We start from the raw sequence: 27,459 nt of genomic DNA, 5'->3' as shown, positions 1-27,459 counted from the left end.
TTTTTTAAGGTTCTCATAATGATGGATTCCAACCAGTAGTGTTGAAGATATGGAATATCACTTAAGCCGATGTTTGGAGGCGTAGAAGTTGAGGCACTCTTATATCATCTCTCATGAAATAACTCTGCAATGTTCATTTAAGATCGTCGTTTTCATTCCTGCTTCCAATTCCAGATTTCATACAACACAACAGTAGGTGCCAAGTTCAGTGTGGCAGCTGAAACATAGTTACTCTGTACTTCACTTTAATGTTGTTATATTTTTCTTTCGGGAACATTATTTCCAGAATATAATTGTTGAAGATTGAAAACTCCTTTAGCCGTTGCTAGTGGGCATTGGATATGTTGCATTTTGCATTATCTGTCATGAACAGACTCAATCAAACCGAGCCTGCAATTTTCATATAATTTTGCTGTTTTCGTTACAAAATATAATATTAATATAATATTGTGTTGTTTTCAATGTTGTTTTCATTCATCCAAAGGATCTCTCCCTTTTCAAGATTTTATACTTCACAACAGTAGGTGTCATGTGCCGTGTGGCAGCTGATCATTATTTCCAGCATATTATTGTTGAATATTGAAAACCTCTCAAGCCGGTGATACAGGTCGTGGGATATGTTGTACTTTACATTATATTTCATGACCACAGTCAATCAAACCTAGTCTGCAATTTTCATGTCAGATTGTTGTTTTCATAGCTTCCAGGGAAGCACCTTTTACCTGATTTTCATTTATTATTGTTTACCTTATTTTCGCAGTGTTTTGCAATTGGTGAAATGTGTTTTACTTCCTGAAAAAACACTTTTGAACTCAAATTGAATAAGAGTGCTATAAAAAATTTGGCGTGATCAATAAAATAAATACATGTTATTTTTGTTATTTAATACTTTAAACCGACGCTAATAGATGGTAAATGCAATATTGTTTATACAGCCTTAAAATAATTGAATTTAACAATACACAATGCATGTGTAGTTTTTGTTCTACAAGTAATGTTTCTATAAGTAATTAATTCCAGAGTTATCTCAGTACTTTTTCATTTATAAATATGACACATTTAATCGAACATGAAAAACAAGCCCCGCAGTACACCAAACAAAAACAGGACAGGGCACAAGGTAAATTATGCACGGGTTGAGTTATTATTCTTATAATAGGAAATAATAGAAACCATCAAAGAAGACGATTAATTAATAGGCCTTCTAAAGTAAATGGGTGTAGGGGAAGGGGACTCTAGGGTCGGAAAAGGGGTGGTGCGGTTGGCAAATGAAAATGATAAAACAAAACTAGGGGCAAAGTGAAGATACTTGTATTGTCTTCATTTTTTACAATCATTTTAATTATCACACAACTAGTTTGTATCGGTTCTTCTTACAACATCATTGGCAAATTCCATAGAATCTATTTCTACACATTAGAATCGACAAGTCTCATAATATTTATTATACTATTGTAATGAAGTTGCCGTTGTAACGAAATATTTACTTTAAGGTGCATCTGCTATTAAAAGAAATAGTTCATATCCATAGTCCAGTATCGGCTTCAGTTTTTATATTCTTGAAACATTACAAACGAACAGTCAAACTTCACCTTTTCCATTAGCCGATGATCAAATTGTATCCAAATACAATTGTGTAGTAAGGTTGAAACGTTAAATAATTGGTTAAATAATTATAATCAAATACAGTATGGTGACATTGATACAACAGCATGCACCTTATGGACGCACCTGTATGAACTATTATACTCGTGTTATTTCTCATTCATTTACATTTGTAGGTTAAAAAGTGTATTTCCTTTCCTTCCTGCACGAGCAAATGTTTACACATTACTATATTTTAATATAAAATGACATGTGTCCCAACCTTTTTCATTACAAATCAAAAGTGACAGCCTAACGTATACAATATTTGTGTAATATTTAATCATTTTCCATTGTACTTACTATTACAGTGGAAAAAGTAGCCAATACCTTTACATGTACCTTTTATCCTGTACATTGTTAATTTCACATTTGCAATTTATCACCATTGAAATTAAATATATGATTATTTTTGAATGAATTTTTATTTTAACATTATTTATTTTTTACTTTAGTAGTAATGGATACATTAAATTAAACACATGATGTTAAACTTAGTTTACTCAGAGTGCCATACTATTTTGTTTAATTAACCTACGTTAATATGATCTACATAGCACTGGTAATGTTTACCTGCTATTAAACTAGACCTTAAAACAAGATAAGTATAATAACAAAAAGCATATGTTTTTTTATATATCTATTTGCAAAATTAACAAACACAAAAGTCACTTACACAAAAAGGGCAAAAAGGCTTATGCATACAAATCAAGTGTAAAAGAAATAAATAACATGTATTCATCATATATACTGAACGTTCAAACGAGATAGTATTCATGTATTAGGCAATGCAAGTGTTTAAACAATTTAAAAATGCAGTATGTCCCTGACTAAATAGATTGCCGATACACTGCAATTGACATCTTCTAACTTTGTCAAAGCCTCCGTCATTACATTCACAAGGTCTTGAATTATTACCCGCACCTTTGCCACACACGCTTGCTGTGTAATAGGGCACCACGTGCTTTCCTTTAGCTTTGGCTTTGCACTCAGCTTGATGTGCGCATACCCATTCTTTGACCTTCTGGTCACATTTACTGGAACAGCCATGAAGTCGTCTGCATCCAACAGTTAGCCAGTTATGATGTTCGGCGATTGTTCCAAAATCGTGCAAGACATTATCGTGATTGTCGGCTGCTACAGCTTTGCAGAAACATCTGAAAGTGGAGAAACGATAATTGTTAAACTAACGTTGCATTTTGAGAAACTAAAAATAAATATATGGTCGAAATTTATTCTATGTTCGTGTTATGTCATTAATATTCTTCTGATTTTTGACATGGGAAAGGATAATTTTGAAGTTATAAAAAAATGGGTGCATATTGTGTTCATTAGAATAAATGAAAATTGAAAAAAAACTTACCGTTTTCTGTCTGCAGCAGAAAAACGAAGAATAACGAGGAAAATGGCCAGCAGAAATACGTGTCTCATCATCATTGTTGAATTGTTTTATTAATATGAGTTGTGCTGTAAGTTGTCTGAATTAAATTGCCGTAGTCCGTCGATGGTTTATATACGTTTCAGCCTCACGGAATCGGGCGAGGAAAATACATCATATGCGTAACATTACGTAAATACGTTTACTCCGGGATGATTATTTTTATGAGTTTATTCATCAATAAAAGGCTGGAACAAAGTGCAACCACAATAGTTGAAAAAATAGACTAGATAAACAAAAACATTCATCGAGCTTTACTCGTGTAGAAAAAAAAACAACACATTCTCATAAAGCAATTAACATTTTTATGAGGTTTACTTACGTAAAAAATGGGCTGTATTGTAAACAAAAAAATAACGAATCAGAGTGCTTATTACAGACAGGTGTGTTCATTAAATGTACGCTACTGTTTTAATGACATCTTGCTCATTTAAGTGTGTGCTACTTTGACAATAAAAAAGATGTTTAAGGAAGGTTTTTTAGTGATTTATATCGCAAAGGTTATTTAATTGTAAAGCAAGATTTTATAAGATTAAAGAAGTTTAAACGTTGTTCTTTGATATTTCATTTTCTTGTTTAGAAACTATACATCTTTCCATGTTACATTACAAAAAGCAAAATACAAAAAGTAAAGAACGAACTACAAAAGCAACAATAAATATAATTATATGTTAAATATATATCTACTTATAACGATATAGAAGTATTTTGTAACGCCGCATTTCCGCATATAAAAATTTGGTCAATTTCGTTTATGCAGGATGACCACGCTTAGGCGGCATTGCTCAGAAAACAAAATACACTTGTATTAGGCGCAACTTTGGCTTTTGGTTGCTTTAAAAGAATTAATTTCGACCATTTTTTATGAAGCTGAAACATATAGTTGTAATAGTTCAACAAAAACGATGTAAATGACTTTGATTATAACGAGGAGGGGCGGGAGGGGGGATTCTAGGCGACAACAAAGACGGCGGAGGCGTTGGTGATGGTTGTTATTGTGACTTGGCAGCTTTTTTTTTGCCCAAACCCAAATATAGCGATTTCCACTTTTCGTTAAGTTCAGTTTAGAATCTTGGTCAAGTGGAAGCCAAAATCAAGATCTTTCAGTTGTATCGAAATAATTAGTAACTTTCGTGTGTGTTAAATTTGAGTTGATTTTGTTTATGCAGTCAAAGGTGTGCCTTTTTGCAACATTAACAGGTCCTGTTCATCCTATATATAATCACATAATCAAAGAAATCGACCGTGTTTATGCGGCAGCGCTGTTATACGGTGTTACAGTGCTTAATGATCAACATTATTTTTTGTCCAATCACATGGCAGTATTTTTCAAATTTCTGCTTAGTTTAACTTTGGTTAATGTATACTAACTTAATAAAATTTACTTGATCATTTGTCTAACCAGTCTTATTAATTTCAATAATGCATTATATTAGGGAGGAGTTAAAGGTGTGGTTTACGCTCTGAATTGGTACGGCATAAGCAAGAATAATAAACTACAATAAAAAAAATAAAAAAAAGTGATCTGTTTTTCAACGGAGCAAATCAATAGGGATTTTTGCATGTTAGTAAATACCTTACATCAAATAATGAATTTGTATAAATAAAAAAGCTCAAATGTATTTTTCTCACATTTTTCATTTATTCGAAAAGAATGTACATATTTCATTGACTCCATTTTTTTTTTAGCTAATTGCATCATTTCCCCCGTTTTTTTATTCACACATTTTAAAAGAAACACGATTTTCTTACTGTAGAAAAAGGGATCTTAATAAGAAATTTCAGAAATGTTTTTTATGCCTGATTATATGTTGAAAGGGCCATTTATTTAGCTTATGTAAATGTGACATGTAAGAAACTAGGTGTATACATCTTGTATACATGTATTCGTGTTATATCACTATTTTGTGAAGACTACGAAAGGGCGGGGCTACCAGCGACAATGTTGACGCAGTTTAGAGAAATGCCTTGTTTTTGGTTGAAAATAATGTTGAACATTAAATAGGTTGATGTTTAATAATACGCATTTACAAAAATAATTGGCCCCGTGCCTGCGGCACGGTTGATCAATTATTTTTGTTCATACGTATTATTAAACACTTACCTATACTTGTCATTTAAATACTACATTGCATTTTGAACTGAATGAATTAATTCATAACAATCGTTATGTATATTTTCGATATGGACGAATCTTACTTTCTGTTGAGTATAAGTAATCACTGACTACTGTTTTAGCAACAATAATCACAAAATTATCTATGTCTATTCATAATCATTATTGTTTTACTTCAAGAAACATTTTTCTTTTGAAAACATGTAACAATTAAATTTTTATGTTTTTAAAATTTGTATTTCAAATGTGATACTTATTACGCGTATGAAAAAGAGAATTGACATTGATTACAAAGTATTTACTTTCACTGATGGCATACCTTTATTTCTATTGCGCATATAACTTTAGATTCTACTAGAAAACTTTTTAAGTGTTTTTTATTGAATTTTGAAAAAAAAAATCTTACACATTAATTCATCCTTAAAAAAGAAATTAATGTACGTATTGCTGATCGAATTCCTGTATATATTCACAATAACGCTCCTAGCTTTACATCTACTATGTTAAATTGTTCAATTTTGCCCTTCTCTATTCAAGCCTTTTCTACCTTAAGAAAGGAAAAAAATCAAGATTTGTTTTTAGTCTGACACTGCCTGACAAACGAATAACAGCTTTGCATAGATGATGACAAAATTATATTAGATGACGATGATTCTGGTAGGATGAAATAGAGGATATTTGTTTGTTTTACATGAAGATTGAAATATAATTCACTGAGTGAACACCAGATGCAATATTTTTACGAGTGGCGTATATTATAGCTGGTGCTCACGAATGAAATATATTTCAATCTTATATGTAAAAGATATAAATTTTCTTTTTATTTCATGCTTTTTAAGTCATTTTAAATATTTTTTACTGATTTTGCCGCGTAACGTCAGGCATTCGCCTTTGTGACGTCATCATATCAAGACGTCACATCATCAATTTTGAAATATAGGTCTGTTAAATTTCTCAAATTTTGTTACATAATTAACATGATGTATTATGATATCGACTTTCTTTTCCTTAAGAAGCAAAATTTACGAATGACGGCATTTATTTTTGCCTGTTATTCCATTTTCATCCGAATTAATATATAGTCCGGCTACAGTGAAAATTATATTTTATAAATTTCACTGGTGTTTTATCAGAATATAATCATCTGATATATTACAATAAAACACTGGAAAGCATGAAATAAAGGGTACACGTACTAATTTTTATAAAAGTCTGATAATTAATACGTTTGTATCTACTTAATTACTTTTTGCTCAAACTGTTCTCTGTGTGAGAGGTATTGCTCAGTTAATAATTTTCTCTGAGTAAGTAATGCTAAGAAAGTGGGAAGTGCTAAGTGAATTTTGTTCTTTGCTTAAATAGTGCTGAATGTATTGGAATATCTTAGTGAGTACTGAGAAGTAATTTTGTTAATGTTGTGCTCATCGAGTTATGCTTTTCAAGTCGGATTAGAAAGCGAGAAGTGCTTATTTAGTTTTATAGCACGAGGAGTTCTCAAAGAGAGAGTGGTGCTCAAGAAGGTTTGTTCTTAAAGTGAGTAGTGCCCATTCATGATTGTGTTATAAGTGAGTAGTGATCAGGAATTGAGTAGTGAGTTGTACTTGATGAGTTATTTTTTATGGTGAGAAGGGTTCAGTGTGATTTGGTTTTGGATTGAATACTGCACAGTGAGTTATGTGTTTAGCTTGAGTGGTGATCATGGAGTACTGTTCAGGTTGATAGTAGTGCTCAGTGAGTTATGGTGAGTTATGTACATGCGAAATGTGTAGCGCTGCCCAGTTCAAGTGGTCAGTAGTGCTAAGTTAGAAATGTATACTAAATGAAAAGTGCATAGGGTGTCAGAAGTGCTCAATAACTTATAAACTTGAAGTTAAGTATGCAAAGAGGGAGTCAAAAATATAAGTGGTAGATTTTGACCGTGCGACCAAATACAAGCATCAAGAACGATTTGATTTTAGTTAACATTTGACCATATAAACTCATTACAATGGTCCCCTTATGAAAAAGAGGACACATTTAATTTAAGCAATGTTATTATAAACCTTAATCATATAAGAGGAATTAAAGCTATATGCCTCCAGATGAGGCAAAATATGTAAAGAAAATCTAATTTTAGAAAAAAAATGTACTAAGTTTTTAAGAAAAGTAAAAAGATTCAAGATCTAAGTTAAAATACACATGATATGCACGCTTTTTAATAGCTGATTTTGAAGAATTTATCAGCATACTTCTACAGTGTGACTAAAGCAGTAAGGTATATGTTTGCATGTTTTGACCTCTTTTTGATTGTAGATGCCGTTTGTATAAATCAATTTCTTTGTTATTTTGACAATCGTTTACTTTTAAATGCCTTTTTTATGAATCCACCTCCGTAAGCTCAGATGGTTATATTTGACTTGAGAGGTAAAGAAACAACAAAAGTTAGTTGAATTGAAAATTGTCATTTTAATGATAAAATAACGGATCAAGTGAAAATATAATATTGCATAAAACAAATACAATGTGACTAGAAAGAATTCAACTATAAAATGTTTTCCTTGAAAGACAAAGTTGGGGGAAAGAACCGCCAACAATATTATGCATGTTAAATATAGTATCAATGAAACAAATTTATGAAAACTTATCTAAATAATCCACCAATAATGAATGTACCTTGCAGATTGGCATAACAATTTAACATTGTATAAGGCTAAATAATACTAAAAATTGGGTGGAAGGGTGGGATAAAACTTCTTTGTTTTTAATTTTGGTTGCATAAATTATTGCAATATAATATAAACACATTGTGAATTTTACACTGGTCAGACAACACTAAATATACTATGGTCAAACAACACTAAATATGTAAACACGGAAATTATCCTGACTGCAAGTAACATACACTACGGTATTCATAAAGCTATTTGTTCTTCAAATAAATGATTATTTTCTTATTTGTTTTATGAAAATTAGCATGAATCTGGAGGCATGTTGCTTTAATTAGATAACAAAGTTTACCTGTTATTCCACATAAAGGCGAACATTTAAATAGGGTGACAAACTGCCAAAACATAAGTTTTCGTAATTGCTTCTTAAGGATTTTATCAAGCAATTGGTTTTTCAATTGCATGGACTAAAATAGCTTTGGAAAGTTGTTGTATAGTGTATAAATGCCATTTCCATGCTCGAGAGAGTTTACATACTGACAAATAATGCAATTACAGACGATACAGTGTGATTGCTTATTTTTTCAACTAAAATTATCCTACAAAGTGCAACAATATATTTAACTAATAGAGTGAAAAATTGCAAATGCATTGAAGATAGATGAAATAAATTTGATTATCATATGATAATACAAATTAAATTTTATGCTCTACCCATCTGGTATGATTTTCATGGTATAAATATTTAGCAAGTGATATAACATTTAGACAATAATATTTGTTTTTAACATATGTCTTATACAGTGGATATTCGAAGAAGTAAAAATGAGATTCGTCTTCAATAACATAATTACATGTTTTTAAGCAATTATACCAATATTTTATGTATCTTGCAATTCTAATAGCTTTACCTTTTCTCTCATAACATTAAGACATGAGCAGCAAAATTATATTTTTCTATATAAATATCCTAAATCTGAACTAAAATATCATTCAACATGGAGTAATGTCTTAGAACACTTTCGGTGTAAGGGTCTTTTTAAGTTTCAACATGATTTTAACAGATTTATGTATAACAACCTAGTAAACTTTGCTTAAATATATTACAAACATTTGAGTCATCTCTTGGCAACGTCTGGAACGATCTTTACATTTCCAGGACCCAATCTAAAAAAGGATAGCTTGAGTTTTAAAAAAAAAATGTAATATTTTTTATCATAAAATTCATGTTAAAATATTTTAACACTGAATAATAATGTTTTGGATACGCGTTAACGCCCATGTATGCCAATTTTAATCAGTATTTAAGACAAATTGTCACATGGATTATTACAACAGAGTAAAAATCCCCCACATTTATCAAGAGCAAAATAATTTGAACTTAATTATACGACATTGGTCGAAATAAGCTAGGGGCAACATACTTATATTTAGAATGTTTTTATAACTGGCAAGTGTGGTTTTTGTGAAGGTTTGCATAAGGAATTTGATTCCATTTGACTGCTATTGGACTGCCGAAAAACAGTTTTCAGTTGCACTTTCAAAGATATAGTTATTCAGATCTTAATAACTACTGGTTCCAAGTGCTTTCAATGCATTCGCCTATCTTTAGAACATCGGTATTCTTAGTTTACATTGATGTAAATTTACTGAGTTGCATGTTAGAATATTTGTTTCTATATGCAAGTGAAAATAAAATGCCTTAAATATTAGTTGCCTGAGAAACAGTGTCTTTTGTTAACATTAGATTTCATTTACATGAACATTTTAAACGCTTTTTATTATACATAATAGCTATTACCACATAACAATGACTTCGTTACAAATAGAATCAAATATTCTTAAAGCTGCCCGCCTCCAGTTGAGGAAAAATATTTCGATAAAATTAAACCTAAGAAAAATGTACTAAGATTTTAGGAAAAGTGTTAAGATTCAAAGTTCTAGTAATAATTTACATGTTATGTGCGATTAATGACCGATTTTTCAGTATTTATAACTATATTTCTACTGCGTTATTAACGCAGTAAGGGCTATTTTTGCATATTTTGTCCTCTTTTTAGTAATTTACGTGGGTTGTATGTGCCATTGATATTGTGTAAATTGCTTCCTTTCGGTTATTTCACTGAATAATACTTTTAAACAAATTTTCAAAATTTTCATGAAAATTAGGATGAATCTGGAGGCGTGCCGCTTTTAACTATTTATAGCAGAACAGAACAGAACAGACATTTTATTTGAGACTTGTACATAACACATCGTCGTGCGAATATATATATATATATATATATATATATATATATATATATATATATATATATATATATATATGTAATACAATATATCATGTCACATGGTTATGTTTACACATGAAAAAATATATTGGCTGCACAGTAATATGAACTACGTAGAACTAGGCAGGAATTGTATTTGAGAGAATAGTATTTGTTTTCAATATGTTGTTTAGATTGACAAAAGTACAAGTATATACATTGTACATTGTATATAACTTTACGACAAATGGGGAAAACAAAGATGTCATTTACCATATAAATGGACAAGCGCCTGTGGTATTAGCAGAGAAAAGTAAGTTCAAGAAATCAATATATTGTAACAAAATTGAATGTTTTTTCCGACTGTAAATTCTCTTCGAATTTGTAACAATCTGCATACAAAAGCTGGTGTAAACATCTGTCAAAATATATTTACCAATCGTCACATGTATTTAGAACATATGCTTCAAATATTTTGAAATAATATCTGAATCAAAAACAACTGAAACAAATTATGCAATGATTATGATTATGCAATGCATCGATTAAAGCATGTTAAAAATGCAGTATGTCCCTGGTTAAACAATTTTGAGATACATTGCAACTGACATCTTCTAGCTTTGTCAAAACCTCCGTCATTACATTCACAAGGTCTTGAATTATTACCCGCGCCTTTGCCACATACACTTGCTTGGTAATAAGGCACCACGTGCTTTCCTTTAGCTTTTGCTTTGCACTCAGCTTGGTGGGCGCATACCCATTCTTTTACTTTCTGGTCACATTTACTGGAACAGCCATGAAGTCGTCTGCAACCAACAGATAACCAGTTACGATGTTCGGCGATAGTTCCAAAATCGTGTAAGACATTATTGTGATTGTCGGCTGCTACAGCTTTGCAGAAACATCTGAAATCCATGTGTAAATTGTAAAAAGTGCACAACTCTGAATACACAAAAGTGTTTAATAACATGTTTCACTATCTACACAATATTTCAGATATGTAAACAAACTTTTTTATGTAAGATATACATTTTTCGGAAAGATTCAACAGTAGATATTTCTTTAGATCAACTTGAACAATATTGAAACGTATGAAAAAATGCCAAAATTTTTACAAAACAATATTATTTTAAACATATTTCATTCATAAACATACACAGTACATAATATACAATCATTCAATATATACAATGTTGAAATGGATTAGAAATTTAGAACGAAAGATATAAAATCTTATATAGTTCTTCTCCGAAAAACAATATTATATATATTAGACAAATACATGAATTTATATTTCATTCTAATTATTTAATGCTAACCTAAATAACGCCAACCAATGTCCATTTTTTAAATTGTAAAACATGAATTCATATTTCAAATGTTCTTATTTGTTTTAAAATGTTAAAACAAACATTACAATATGATTTAAAAGTTAATCTCGCAAGTTTTAGAGAATTACAGAAACTTACCGTTTTCTGTCTGCTACCGTGTATTGAAGCAAAATACAGAAAATAGCTACAAAGCATGTTGCTTTCATCAACATCTTTATTTCCTTTTATTTATTAGTTTTACTCCTGATCGGATGACGTTGAATATGATAATGATCTATAACAATTTTAAAAGTATTTATATACGTTTATATACGTTTTAATACAATGCATTGATTGATACAAAAGGATATTAATTTTTCAAACGAAAAAAAAAAAAAATTTAAAAAATTATCACAACGGATTCCGGTTTATGATTTTCTTGCTTGTCATTAATTGGTCGGGACCTTATGTAATCGCATTTGATAAACAATATTTATACTTTACACGCGTTTTAAATCTCTTTATTGGTTTATTTAATAATGTAAAACATAAACAAAAAATACATGTAATTAACAACAAATCGGCTCAGACATGAGCAAACAATTCGGGCGTGCTCTAGAGGATGTTAGAGGTGATTGGAAGTTTTGTTTAAGGATTATACTGAACGAATCTTTATATGGTAATATAGGGTTGAAGTTAATGATCAATCTTCTTTGGTTATGAATTTCTAACTTTTTAAAACTTTGGTATTTACATTCTTTCCTGTGACAAATGTATTCTTACAAATAAATGTATAGACATATATTTTTACTTCCAAAATTAGAATTGTCTAATAGATATAAATCCAGAAATTTTTCAAATTGGTATAATACAAAACATGTATGTAAATTTCAATAAAAATAGGAAGGTAAGTCCAAGATATCGATAATGATCAATACCTTCGATTTCTTGGTCACCGTATGTCCAACGATCAACTCAAATGTCATATTGATATGTTTTATTTAATTTGACCATATGTGTATTTCAATATGAGTATAAAATATAAAGAAAACTGTACGTTTTCTACGAAGACTTTCTTTTTTCTTTAATAGGCAATTCCCCATAAAAGATATTCTTATTATTTTGAAAAAATATGTCTTTTACAAAAAGCGACTATTCATGTATACAGTGAAAAATATTTCTAATGCAACACCTACGTTTTTCGTTGCATTCGGGTTATAAGGGAATATTTAACTTTTATAGATAAAATAACATCTCTTTTATATGTGATCGGTAAACTTCATTTTATGATATTGACAAAAAGCATAAATTCAAACAGACAAGACATAAAACAATACTTTGAAAGAAAAATAGAAAAAGGTATAACTACTTTTCACACATCTCTGTCGCAAAGACATCACATGGTTCCGTACAAATATCAATATCATCACCTTAGTGCAATAACAGGTTAAAACCTTTTAAATTAAATAGAAGTTAACCAGTTATTGCACGAAGGTGATGATATGCTTTTAGGTCCTTATAACACTAGTTCATGTTTTAGACTTTAGTGCCTGTCTGATTAAATGACCTGCCTAAAGCATACCAACGGGCAAAACACTCTTGAAATTGCATTCGAACTATTGGAACTTTTCAAAGATGAATGTTATTATTTTCCAATGTGGCTAACGTTAAACAATACTTATATTTAATCTTAAACAATTTTTTTCATTCTAACCATTCTAAGTAGAAAGTTGGATATACAATACAAGCTGTTCCTGCTTACTTAAAACACATTAATTGGTGTTGCTCCAAATTGCCTTGCATTCTGTCAACATATTAATACGAGTTGTGCCTGAAGTATGAACTGTAACGTTCAAAACATTTTTAGTTAGGTTGCACCTTATTATCTGAACAAGCTCCCTGACGAAAAATGTGCTCTATCTTTAATCATATTGAAAATAACTTTTAAAGACTTCACTAAAATAAATGTCATCATATTCCTGGTTGAATAAATAGTAATTCAACTTTTCAGCAATGTCTTAAAGAGATTTTTTTGTCATTTTATGTTAAAATCATTTTTATCTGTATTAGAAAATAATAATATTTTCATTCATGTTAGATACTTTGTCTTATTTTGATAGCTTATTTAAGGTAACTTTGTGTTAATTCTGTTTAATTCGAATGCCTTGTTTTAATAACAAGATTTGTTATATGTTTTCATTTTAGTGTTGTTATATTTTTCTGGTCCTTCGTGATGATTCCAACCAGTATTGTTGAAGATATAGACAACAGTTTTAGCCGATGCTTGGAGGCGTAGAAGATGAGGCACTCTTTTATTATCTCTCATGAACAAACTCAATTAAACTGAGTGTGCAATTTTCATATAATTATTGTTGTTTTTATTGCAAAATATAACATTAATATTATATTGTTGTTTTCTATGTAGTTTTCATTCATCCAAAGAATATCCCCATTTTCTAGCTTTTTACTTCACAAAAGTAGGTGTCCAGTACCATATGGCAGCTGAAAAATAGTTGCGATGCACTTCACTTAAATGTTGTCATATTTTTCTGTTCCTTTGGGGTCATTATTTCCAGCACATTATTGTTGAAGATTGAAAACCGCTTAAGCCGGTTCTGCGGGTCATGGGATATGTTGCACTTTACATTATATTTCATGAGTCAATCAAAGGGGTCACTTTTTTTTTTATTTTCATGCATTGTTGTTTACCTATTTTCGAAGTGTTTTGCAAGTGGCGAAATGTATTTTATTTCCTGTAAAGCACTTTTGAACATAAAATGAATAAGATTGCTTTTAGAATTTGGCATTATATATAAAATAACTATATGTTTTATAATTATTTCAAGTAACCGTTTTTACGTCCACTATAGTTCATTATAAATAACAGTCAATACATTAAAAAGGTACTTTAAGCCGTCGCTGATTGATGGTAAATGCAACTTTGTTTATAGAGTCTAAAATAATAAAATTTAATAAGAGGTTTTTTTTTCTACAGACATAAAAGTAATCAATTTAAGAGTTATCTTTATACACTTCTATTTAAGAATACGGCATATTTAAACCAACTTGTAACGTGTGTTGTTTTATCTTCATTTATTTCAATCATTATAATTATTTTACAAAAGGCTTGTATCGGTTCTTCTTACAACATCATTGCCAAATTTCTCTACACATTGTAACTGGCAAGTCTCAAATCATATATTATACTATGGAAATTAAGTTTTCGTTGTAACGAAATATTTTCTTTAACATGCTTGTGCATCTGCCATTTAAAGAAAATATATCTTATATTCATTGTCTAATATCAAATTCTTTTTTATAAGCAAACTTTGTCTTTTTTGCATAGGCCAACGATCAAATTGGTTCCAAATACAATTGTGTAGAAAGATTGAAACGTTATTTATAATCAAATATAGTATGGTACAGCATAGTACAGTATAGCATGTACTTCATGAACTCATCTGTACGAACTATTAAACTAATGTTCATGTACATTTGTAGCATTTTCTTTTCTTTTCTGCATGAGTAAATGTTTACACCTTACTATTTTGAAAATATAAATGACATGTGTCTCAACCTCTTTAATTATAAATTAAAAGTGACAACCTAATTCATATAATATTTGCATACTATTTTCCATTGTACTTACTCTTGCAGTGGAAAAATAAAAAACAATAGTTTTACATGCATTTGGTAGTCTATTTGTACATAGTAGATCTTACATTTGCAATTTATCACCATTCAAATGAAATAAATGACTATCAGTAAATAAGAAAACATTAAGCAGAACGTATGATGTTAAACTTGGATTACTCAGAATTCTGTATTATTTTGTTTAGTCCGTATTGTTGACCGAAGTCCCTTTTAAGCCAATGAAGACGTATTTATATTGACTAACAATATCTACTCAGCACTGGTAATTTTTTATCTTCTATTAGATTAAACGTTACAACAATATACGAATAAAAAAATTTTTTTTATATCTTTATTTGCAAACATTACAAACACAAAAGTAACTTACACAAACAAGACAAAAAACTATGCATACAAAGCAAATGTAAAAGAAATAAATAACATTTATTCATCATATATACTGAACGAGATATTATTTATGTATTAAGCAATGCAAGTGTTCAAACAATTTAAAAATGCGGTATGTCCTTGACTAAACAGATTGCCGATACATTGCAATTGACATCTTCTTACTTTGTCAAAGCCCCCGTCATTACATTCACAAGGTCTTGCATTATTACCCGCACCTTTTCCACATACACTTGCTGTGTAATAAGGCACCACGTGCTTTCCTTTAGCTTTTGCTTTGCACTCAGATTGATGGGCGCATACCCATTCTTTGACTTTCTGGTCACATTTACTGGAACAGCCATGAAGTCGTCTGCAACCAACAGTTAGCCAGTTATGATGTTCGGCGATGGTTCCAAAATCATGCAAGACATTATTGTGATTGTCGGCTGCTACATTTGCAGAAACATCTGAAAGTAAAGAAACGATTATTGTTAAATCAACGCTCATTTTGACAAACTCAAAATATGTGCGATGTTGCAAGTAGCATGTTAGATTATGCTTGCTGTTGTTGTTGTGTGACCGGCCATATGAAAAAACTCACCCATGTTAACTAGCGTTGCTGTTTTTATGCTGTTATGATTGTTTTGTAAATAAGGAAAATATATTATTTTATCCACATTCACTTTTAGCTACAGATATAATAATTACCGACCGCGTTCTCACAATCATTAAAACAAAGGTAAAATTCAAAATTGGTAAATGGAAGTATTTAATGTTGAAACATATATATCCTATTGGAAGATCTTTGGTAACCTTATTATTGACACATGGTCGAAATGTATGCTATGTTCGTGTTTTGTGATTAATATTCTTCTTATTCTTGACAAGGGAAAGGAAAAATTTTAAGTTAAAAATGGAACATATTGCGTTCTGAATCATTAGAGAATACATGAACATTAAGAAAAACTTACCGTTTTCTGTCTGCAGCAGAAATACGAAGAACAACGAGGAATACGAAGAATAGAAATACGCGTCTCATCATCATTGTTGAATTGTTTTATTAATATGAGTTGTGCTGTAAGTTGTCTGAATTAAATTGTCGCAGTCCGTCGATGTTTTATATACGTTTCAGCCTCACGGAAACGGGCGAGAAAATACGTCATATGCGTAACGCTACGTTAATACGTTTAGTCCAGGATGATTATTTTTGTATGAGTTTATTCATCAATAAAAGGCTGGAACAAAGTGCAACCGCAATAATTTTAAAAATAGACTAGATAAACAAAAACAGTCATCAAAACTTTACTACGAGGTTTACTCGTGTAGGAAAAAATAACACATTTTCGTAAAACAATTAACATTTTTATGGGATTTACTTACGTTATAAAAAATGGGCGGTATTGTAAACAAAAAATATCGAATCAGAGTGCTGATAACAGACAGGTGTGTTCATTAAATGTACGCTAATGACATCTTATTCATTTAATCGTGCGCAATTATGACAATACAAAGGGACGTTTAAGAAACTTTTTAGTGATTTTTATCGCTCGAAATATTGTCGCTTAAGCATGGTCAATTTCGTTTAAGAAGGGCGACCACGCTTAGGCGGCATTGCTCAGAAAGCAAAAATTGCTTGTATTTGGCGCAACTTTGTCTTTTTCTTGCATAAAAAGGATTACTTTCAACCATTTCCTATAAAGCTTAAACATATAGTTGTAGTATTTCAACAAAAACGATATAAATGACTTTGATTATAACGAGGTGGAGCAGAGGGGGGGGGGGGGGGCGGGAGTAAGGCGACAACAAAGACGGCAGAGGCGTCGCTGATGGTTGTAGTTGTAATTTTGGCAGCTCCCCCAGACCCAAGTAAAGCGTTTTCTTTCTTTTTCGGACCGTTTGCCCGGGTATCTTGTGCACACGGGTAAAGTCCAGTTCGGAATCTCGGTCAAGTTGACCCCAAAATAAAGTTGTGACAGATCCTGTTTATGCGAATTATAATCATCTTATAAACGAAATCGACCGTGTTTATGAGCCAGCGCTGTTTTGCGGTGTTACAGTGCTTGTCAATACTACATTGCATTTTGTAAAAAAAAAAAGAATTAATTCATAACAATCTTGACGTATGATTTCGAGGAGAGTGAATCTTACTTTCTGTTGAGTATAAATAATCACTGGCTATTGTTTTAGCAACAATAATCACAAAATTATCTATGTCTATTCATAATCTTTTTGTTTTACTTAAAGAAAGTTCTTTTTAAAACATGTAACATCCATATTGTTCAGGCTTTAAAATTTGTATGTCAAATCTGATATATTTACACATTGGAACCGACCTTGATGACAAAAAGTCTTTTTAAAACAAAAGTATTTACTTTCACTGATGATATGCTTTTATCATTATTGTACAATTTACTTTACAAGAAAACTGTTTAAGTTTTTATTTTATACAATTTTGAAAAATCTTACAAACTGTTTCATCCTTTTTATGAAATTAATGTACGTCTTGCTGATCGAATTTCTATATATATTCACACACAAAAACACACACTGCTAACTTGACGTCAAGATTTTTTTTAGTCCTGACAAATGAATAACAGCTTCACAAGGATGTTGACACAATTATATCAAATATTAGATAATGATGATTCTAATAGTATAAAAGTGTACTTATTTTATTAAGATAAAAGTCTGATAATTAATAAGTTTGTACCTACTTAGTGACTGTTTGCTCAACATATTTTCTGTGTGAGTTCCGGTGTGAGAATCATTCCTCAGTGAGAAGTGCTTAAGAAGTGAGAAGTGCTAAGTTAGTTTTGTTCTTGGCGTAGGTAGTGCTGAATAAATTAGATTCTCTGAGTGAAAAGCGCTTGTTTATCGAGAGAGCTGTGTTTATTGAAAGCGAGAAGTGCGCATTTAGTTGTATGGTGTGAGTAGTTCTCAAAGTGCAAGAAGTGTTCGAGGCGGCTTGTTCTATGACAAAATAGTGCCCTTTTAGTTATATTCCTCCAAGTAAGTAGTGATCATGATGTAAGTAGTAAGTTGTACTGTGTGAGTTATAATTTTATGGTGAAAAGGCTCAGTTTGTTATGCTTATAGATTGAAAATACTCAGCGAGTTATGTGTTTAGCTTAAGTGGTGCTCAGGGAGTATTGTTCGGGTAGATAGTAGTGCTCAGTGAGTAATATCCATGTGGAATCAGTTGTGCTTAGTTGTTATAGTGCCCAGTTCAAGTGGTCAGTAGTGCTAAGTTAGAAATGTATACTGAATGAAGAGTGCAGTTAGTCTGAAGTGCTCAATAACTAATATGCTTGAAGTTAAGTTGCAAACAGACAGTCAAAAATAGAAGTGGTAGATTTTGACCGTGCGACCAAATACAAGCATCAAGGATGATTTGATTTTAGTAAACGTGCGGCCATATACACTCATTACAAAAGTACAATATGAAAAAGAGGACACATTTAATTTAAGCAACCTTATTATAACCCTAAATCACGTAAGAGGAATTGAAGCTACATGTCTCCAGATGAGACAAAATATGTAGAAAATCTAATTTTAGAAAAAAAATGTATTAAGTTTTTAAGAAAAGTACAAAGATTCAAGACTAAAGTAAAAAAGCACATGTTATGTACGCTAAATGGCTGATTTTGAAGAATTTATCACCATATTTCTACAGCGTGACTAAAGCAGTAAGGTCTATGACCTATTTTTGTAAAGTTTGTGGATTGTAGGTGCTGTTTGTATAAATCAATTTCTTTGTTATTTTGACAATCGTTTACTGTTAAATGCCTTTTTTCTTATTTGTTTTATAAAGATTAGCATGAATCTGGTGGCATTTTGCTTTAATTAGATAACAAAGTTTACATGTTTTTTTCACATACAGGCGTAAATTCAATTAGGGAGACAAACTGCAAAAACATAAGTTTTCGTTATTTCTTTTTAAGGATTTTTATCAAGCAATTGCATGGACTAAAATAGCTTTGGAAAGTTATTGTATAGTTAGTTAGTTAGTGTATTCCATGCTCGAGAGAGTTAACATACTGACAAATAATGCAATTACAGGCGATACAGTGTGAATGCTTATTTTTTTCAACTAAAATTATCCTACAAAGTGCAACAATATATTTAACCAATAGAGAGACAAATTGCAAATACATTGAAGAGAGATGAAATAAATGTGATTATCATATGATAATACAAATTTTATGCTCTACCCATCTGGTATTATTTTCATGGTATAAATATTTAGCAACTGATATAACAATTATTGTAGACAATAATATTTGTTTTTAACATATGTGTTATACAGTGGATATTCGAAGAAGTAAAAATTACTTTATTCTTCAATAACATAATTATATGTATTTAAGCAATGATACAAATATTTTATGTATCTTTCTATTCTAATATGTCCTCATTTTCTCTCATAAGATTATGACATGAGCAGCAAAAATTATTTTTTCTATATTAATATGCTAAGTCTGAACTAAATATCATTCAACATGGAGTAATGTCTTTAAGTACTTTCAGTGTATGTTTTTTTTTTTAAAGTTTCAACATGATTTTAACAGAATTGTGAAATACAATAAAATAATCGTTGCTTAAAATATTAATAACATTTGTGTTATCTCTGGTCAACCTCTTGAACGATCCTTACATTTCCAGGATCAAATCTCAAAAAAGAATAGCTTTCGTTATTTACTTCTTTTTATTTCATTTATTTATTTATTTGTTTATTTATTTATCATTAGATTCTTGTAAAGGCATTTTAACATTGAATAATAATGTTTTGAATAAGTGTTAACGTCCAGGTATGTCAATTTTCAGTATTTGATACAATTTGTCATGTAAATAGTACAATATAGTGAAAATCTTCCAAATTCATCAAAAGCAAAATAACTTGAATTTATTGCGACACGGGTCGATATAAGTAAGGACATCATAGTTTTAAAAAGTATGTTTATTGTAACAAGCAAGTGTGATATTTGTGGAGGTATTAATGAGGACTTTGATTTCATCTGACGGTGTTTGGAGTGCCTTAAAGCTGTTAACAATTATTCTTATTCAGATCTTAGTTACAAGCTCGTTCCCGGTGCTTTCAATGCTTTCATATTTAACATAGGCTATCTTTAGAATATTGACCGGTATTCCTAGTAACATTGATATAAATGAACTAAATTGCACTGGAAAATATAATTTATCTTTTATTTGCAAGTAATGATATAATGCCTTAAATATTAGCTGCACATAGAAACAGTGTATTTTGTTAACATAAGATTTCCTTGAAATGAAGCTTTTTAACATTTTTATATATATATAATAGCCACTACGATACCATATAAAATGACTTTTTGCAAATAGAATTTTAAATATTATATACCCTTTTTTATAGCGAGAGCAAAATTTGTTTTCAATATGTTGTTTAGATTGACAAAGTACAAGTATATACATTGTATATAAATTTAAGATAAAAGGAAGAAAAACAAAGATGTCATTTACCATATATAAATGGACAAGCGCATGTGGTATTAGCAGAGAAAAGTCAGTTCAAGAGATTAATATAATGTACCAAAATTGAATGCTTTAACCGACTGTAAATTCTCATCGAATTTGTTACAATCTATGTACAAAAGCTGATGTAAAGTTCTGTCACTTATATGTTTAACCATCGTCATATGTTTGTAAAATAAAAAAAGCGATGTGTTGTGCAAGTTTTACATGTTTTATTTAAACAAATCATTCATACAACATACACTGATGTAGCATGTATTTAGAACATGTATTCAAATGTCTGGAAATAATATCTGGATCAAAGACAACTGAAACAAAGTGATTATGCAATGCATTGATTAAAGCATGTTAAAAATGCAGTATGTCCCTGGTTAAACAATTTTGAGATACATTGCAACTGACATCTTCTAGCTTTGTCAAAACCTCCGTCATTACATTCACAAGGTCTTGAATTATTACCCGCACCTTTGTCACATACACTTGCTTGGTAATAAGGCACCATGTGCTTTCCTTTAGCTTTAGCTTTGCACTCAGATTGATGTGCTCATACCCATTCTTTAACTTTCTGGTCACATTTACTGGAACAGCCATGAAGTCGTCTGCAACCAACAGATAACCAGTTACGATGTTCGGCGAAAGTTCCAAAATCGTGCAAGACATTATTGTGATTGTCGGCTGCTACAGCTTTGCAGAAACATCTGAAATCCATGTGTAAATTGTAAAAAGTGCACAACTCTGAATACACCAAAGTGTTTAATAACATGTTTCATTATTTACACAATATTTCAGATATGTAAACGAACTTTTTTATGTGAGATATACATTTTTCGGAAAGATTCAACAGTAGATATTTCTTTTTTGATCAACTTGAACAACATTGCAACGTATGAAAAAATGCCAAAATTTTTACAAAAAAATATTAGTTTAAACATATTTTATTCATAAACATACACAGTACATAATATACAATCATTCAATACATACAATGTTGAAATGGATTAGAACGAAAGATATAAAATCTTATATAGTTCTTCTCCGAAAAACAATATTATATATATTAGAGAAATACATGAATTTATATTTCATTTTAATTATTTAATGCTTACCTAAATAACGCCAGTCAATGTTTATTTTTTAAATTGTAAAAACTGCATTCATATTTCAAATGTTCTTATTTGTTTTAAAATGTCAAAACCAACATAACAATGTGATTTAAAAGTTAATCTCGCATGGTTTAGAGTATTACAGAAACATACCGTTTTCTGTCGGCTACCGTGTATTGAAGTAAAATACAGAAAATAGCAACAAGGTATATTGCTTTCATCAACATCTCTATTTCTTTATTTGTTTTATTCCTGATCGGATGAAGTTGAAAATGAAAATGATTGATTTAAAAAGTATTTATATACGTTTATATACGTTCTAATACGATGCATTGATTGATACAAAAGGATATTAATTAATCAAACCATTTAGAAAGAATTTATTTTTAAAAATCGTCACAACGGATTCCGGTTTAGGATTTTCTTGCTTGTAATTAATTGGTCGGGACCTAAAGTAATCGCATTTGTTAGACAATATTCATAGTTTACACACGTTTTAAATCTCTTTATTGGTTTTACATGTAATTAACAACAAATCGGCTCAGACTGGAGAAAACAACTCAAGCGTGCTCTAGAGGAAGTTTGAGGTGATTGGTAGTTTGGTTTAAGGATTATACTTAATGAATCTTTCTATGGTAATATCTGGTTGAAGTTAATGATCAATCTTCTTTCGTTATGAAATTTTAACTTTTTCAAATTTTTGGTATTTACATTTTCTTTCTGTGACAAATGTATTGTTACAAATATACATATATAGACATAAATTTTTACTTCCAAAATTAGAATTTTCTCATAGATATAAATTCAGAAATTTTTCAAATTGGTATAATACAAAACATGTATGTAAATTTCAATAAAAATAGGAAGGTTAGTCCAAGGTTTCGATAATGATCAATACCTTCGATTTCTTGGTCACCGTATGTCCAACGATCAACTCAAATGTCATACTGTTTTATCTAATTTGACCATATGTGTATTTCAATATGAGTATAAAATATAAAGAAAACTGTACGTTTTCTACGAAGACTTTCTTTTTGCTTTAATAGGCAATTCCCCATAAAAGATATTCTTATTATTTTGAAAGAAATATGTCTTTTACAAAAAGCGACTATTCTTGTATACAGTGAAAAATATTTCTATTGCAACACCTACGTTTTTCGTTGCATTCGGGTTATAAGGGAATATTTAACTTTTATAGATAAAATAACATCTCTTTTATATGTGATCGGTAAACTTCATTTTATGATATTGACAAAAAGCATAAATTCAAACAGACAAGACATAAAACAATACTTTGAAAGAAAAATAGAAAAAGGTATAACTACTTTTCACACATCTCTGTCGCAAAGACATCACATGGTTCCGTACAAATATCGATATCATCACCTTAGTGCAATTACAGGTTTTTAAAACCTTTTAAATTAAATAGGAGTTAACCAGTTATTGCACGAAGGTGACGATATGCTTTTAAGTCCTTATAACACTAGTTCATGTTTTAGACTTTAGTGCGTGTCTGATTGAATGACCTGCCTAAAGCATACCAATGGGCAAAACACTCTTGAAATTGCATTCGAAAGATTGCTATTATTTTTCAATGTGGCTAACGTTAAACAATAATTATATTTAATCAAAAACAAAATTTTTCATTCAAACCATTCTAAGTAGAAAGATGGATATACAATACAAGCTGTTCCTGCTTACTTAAAACACATTACTTGGTGTTGCTCCAAATTGCCTTGCATACTGTTAACATATTAATATAAGTTGTGCTTGAAGTATAAACTGTCACGTTCAAAAACAGTTTTAGTTATGTTGCACCTTATTATCTGAACAAGCTCCCTGACGAAAAAAGTTCTCTATCTTTAATCATATTGAAAAAAACTTTAAAAGACTTCACTAAAATAAATATCATCATATGCTTGGTTGAATAAATAGTAATTCAACTTTTCAGCAATGTCTTAAAGAGATGTTTTTTGTTATTTTGTGTTAAAATCATTTTTATCTGTATTAGAAAATAGAACATTTTCATTCATATTAGATACTTTGTCTTATTTTGATAGCTTATTTTAGGTAACTTTGAGTTAATTCTGTTCAATTCGAATGCACTGTTTTAGCTACTAGATTTGTTATATGTTTTCATTTCAATGTTATTATATTTTTCTGGTCCTTCGTGATAATTCCAACCAGAAGTGTTGAAGATATAGAAAACAGTTTTTGCCGATGCTTGGAGGCGTAGAAGATGAGACACTCTTATATTATCTGTCATGAACAAACTCAATTGAACCGAGTCTGCAATTTTCATATAATATTTTTGTTTTCATTGCAAAATATAATATTAATATTATATTGTTGTTTTCAGTGAGGTTTTCATTCTTCCAAAGGATCTCCCCATTTTCTAGATTTTTTACTTCACAACAGTAGGTGTCCAGTGCCATATGGCAGCTGAAAAATAGTTGCGATGCACTTCACTTCAATGTTGTTATATTTTTCTGTTCCTTTAGGGTCATTTTTTCCAGCACATTATTACCGCTAAAGCCGGTGCTGCGGGTCATGGGAAAAGTTGCACTTTAAATTATATTTCATGAGTCAATCAAACATAGTCTGCAATTTTCATTGCTTCCAGGGATCACCTTTTTCCTGATCTTCATGCATTGTTGTTTACCTAACTTTCGAAGTGTTTTGCAATTGGTGAAATGTATTTTACTTCCTGTAAAACACTTTTGAACATAAAATGCATAAGATTGCTTTTAGAATTTGGCATTATATATAAAATAACTATTAGTTTTAAATGTATTTCAGATAACCGTTTTTACGAACTTAAAGTTGCGTTCATTATAGCTCATTATAAATAACAGTCAATACATTAAAAAGGAACTTTAAGCCGATGTTGATGGATGGTAAATAGAGTCTAAAAATAATGAAATTTGATAACAGTTTTTTTTCTACAGTAATAAATTCTAGAGTTTCCTTTATACACTTCTATTTAAGAATACGACATATTTAAACAAACTTGTATTGTGTGTTGTTTCATCTTCATTTATTTCAATCATTTCAATTATTTTGCAAAAGGCTTGTATCGGTTCTTCTTACAACATCGTTGCCAAATTTCACGAGCATTTATTTCTACACATTGCAACTGGCAAGTCTCAAATCATGTATTATACTATGGTAATAAAGTTGTCGTTGTAACGAAAAATATCCTTTCACATGCTTGTGCATCTGCTATTTAACGAAATATTTATTATTCATGTCCAATATCAACTTCAGTTTTCATATTCTAAAACGATACAAACAAACAAACAAACAATCGAACAAGCTCACTTTGTCTTTTGCATAAGCCGACGATCAAATTGTGTCGAAATACAATTGTGTAGTAAGATTGAAACGTTAAAATATTGTTTAATTAATTACATGTATAATCAAATACTGTATGGTGACATTAATACAGCAGCATGTACCTCATGAACTTACCTGTATGAACTATTATACTCATCTTAAGGCTCATTCATTTACACTTGTAGTTTAAAAAAGTTTATTTTCTTTCTGCATGAGTAAATGTTTACACATTACGTTTTTAAATAGATAAAATGACACATGCCTAACTCTTTTCATTACTATAACAGTGGAAAAATAAAAGTTTAGTATCGTAGCCAATAGTTTTACATGCATTTGTTAGTCTATTGGTACATTGTTTATTTTTCATTTGCAATTTATCACCATTCAAATGAAATTAATGACTATCAGTAATAAGAAAACATTAAACAGAACGCATGATGTTAAACTTGGATAACTCAGAATTCTGTATTATTTTGTTTAGTCTGTATTGTTGACCGAAGTTCCTTTTAAGCCAATGAAGACGTATTTATATTGACTAACAATATCTACTCAGCACTGGTAATTTTTATCTTCTCATAAATTAGACGTTACAACATGATAAATATGAGAATAAAATTTAAGTTTTTGATATCTTTATTATTTGCAAAAAATACAAACATAAAAGTCACTTATACAAACAAGACAAAAAACCAATACATACAATGCAAATGTAAAAGAAATAAATAACATTTATTCATCATATATACTGAACGTTTAAACGAGATATTATTCATGTATTAAGCAATGCAAGTGTTCAAACAATTTAAAAATGCGGCATGTCCTTGACTAAACAGATTGCCGATACATTGCAATTGACATCTCCTAACTTTGTCAAAGCCTCCGTCATTACATTCACAAGGTCTTGAATTATTACCCGCACCTTTGCCACATACACTGGCTGTGTAATAAGGCACCACGTGCTTTCCATTAGCTTTGGCTTTGCATTCGGCTTGGTGGGCGCATACCCATTCTTTGACCTTCTGGTCACATTTACTGGAACAGCCATGAAGTCGTCTGCAACCAACAGTTAGCCAGTTATGATGTTCGGCGATTGTTCCGAAATCGTGCAAGACATTATTGTGATTGTCGGCTGCTACAGCTTTGCAGAAACAACTGAAAGGCATAAAGGAAATATAATGAAATATATAAGTTTGATATATTTCACTTTTCATAAATAATACAACATGTTTCAAATCGCCTGTGCATAAGTTGCTAACGAATTACTAATTGCCAAAGTATACTCGCAACAAATATTTCATTTTGGCTGATCAAAGTTTTGTATTATTACAGAAGTCAGAATGAAAATATTTTCACACTGTCAATTAAAATGATATTTAAATGAACAAGTTTATAAAAAAAAAACTGGTATTTTAGAAAAAAGAGCAACGAGAAAAAACACAACCTACCGTTTTCTGTCAGCCAAAGAATAATCTAATAAAGTACAGAAAATTGCAATCAGGCATATTGCTTTCATTGTCATTTTTTTTTTGGTCTTCCTTAGTGTGTTTTGTTTGTTGAACTTCTGAACGTTGAAGTAGGTAATGATTGAAAAAAGATTTTGAGAGTGCTTATATACATCTTTAAGTGACCGAATTCGTGGAAACAGAGGGATGGAGCAAGAGGAAAAACAGTAACAAAAACAAAAAATGCGCAACGAATTCCGGTTTAATTATTGTCTTATCATAAGCCTCATTAAAGGTTTGGAGCATAATTAGACCACAATAAAATAGTAATTAACAAGCGTACCGTCCTACTTACGTCATTTACGTCATCGGCGAATTAATTCATGCGAAAACTAATTTTAGCAGTATTGAATAGGTAAAAACCATTCGAACATCAACAAAGGTGTGTTATAGAGAATGTTGTAATTGCGATTGTATGTTTTGAATTGTGTACTAAGTCTATAAATTTTAAAAATTAATGAGGATATTTGATAATGATAAACAATTACCTACTACTTAAATACTATGTCATGCATCACCGTGACATACCTTCATTTTATGTTTACTTATTTGTTTTGCGCATTT

At 30.3% G+C, this 27,459-nt stretch overlaps 1 protein-coding gene and 1 long non-coding RNA gene across 6 annotated transcripts; both read right to left on the bottom strand.

Moving 5' to 3' along the window:
* Nucleotides 1–2,277: 2,277 nt before the first annotated feature.
* On the bottom strand, nt 2,278–26,961 carry LOC132742643 (uncharacterized). Of its 5 annotated transcripts, none has more exons than XM_060731110.1 (2): nt 26,839–26,953; nt 2,278–2,801 (listed from the first exon to the last, which is right to left on the bottom strand). In XM_060731110.1, exons 1-2 carry the CDS (start codon nt 26,910–26,912, stop codon nt 2,426–2,428), a joined length of 450 nt encoding a protein of 149 aa, XP_060587093.1. In that variant the 5' UTR covers nt 26,913–26,953; the 3' UTR covers nt 2,278–2,425. The 5 variants fall into 5 exon arrangements, with proteins under 5 accessions (XP_060587093.1, XP_060587091.1, XP_060587090.1 ...); XM_060731108.1 differs by lacking the exon at nt 26,839–26,953 and adding an exon at nt 11,583–11,738; XM_060731107.1 differs by lacking the exon at nt 26,839–26,953 and adding an exon at nt 3,008–3,129 and having other exon boundaries at nt 2,280–2,801.
* Nucleotides 21,238–22,341, bottom strand: LOC132742646 (uncharacterized). Its single transcript, XR_009627454.1, has 2 exons — nt 22,211–22,341; nt 21,238–21,652 (listed from the first exon to the last, which is right to left on the bottom strand). It is a non-coding gene; the product is annotated as an uncharacterized LOC132742646 (long non-coding RNA).
* Nucleotides 26,962–27,459: the final 498 nt, after the last annotated feature.

Source organism: Ruditapes philippinarum, unplaced genomic scaffold, assembly GCF_026571515.1.
Source record: "Ruditapes philippinarum isolate M1 unplaced genomic scaffold, ASM2657151v2 ctg1147_1_1_1_1, whole genome shotgun sequence".
Taxonomy (NCBI): Eukaryota; Metazoa; Mollusca; class Bivalvia; order Venerida; family Veneridae; genus Ruditapes; species Ruditapes philippinarum.
The sequence above is the reverse complement of the archived record's forward strand: the minus strand, read 5'-3'. Positions and strand labels throughout refer to the sequence as shown.

What these genes read in the sequence shown, in the direction of transcription:
- LOC132742643 (XM_060731109.1), bottom strand. Translation starts at nt 26,912, where the DNA reads ATGACAATGAAAGCAATATGCCTGATTGCAATTTTCTGTACTTTATTA. An exon ending in TCTTTGGCTGACAGAAAACG is followed by an intron (nt 26,546 to 26,838) that starts GTAGGTTGTGTT and finishes TATGCCTTTCAG; the next exon opens with TTGTTTCTGCAAAGCTGTAG.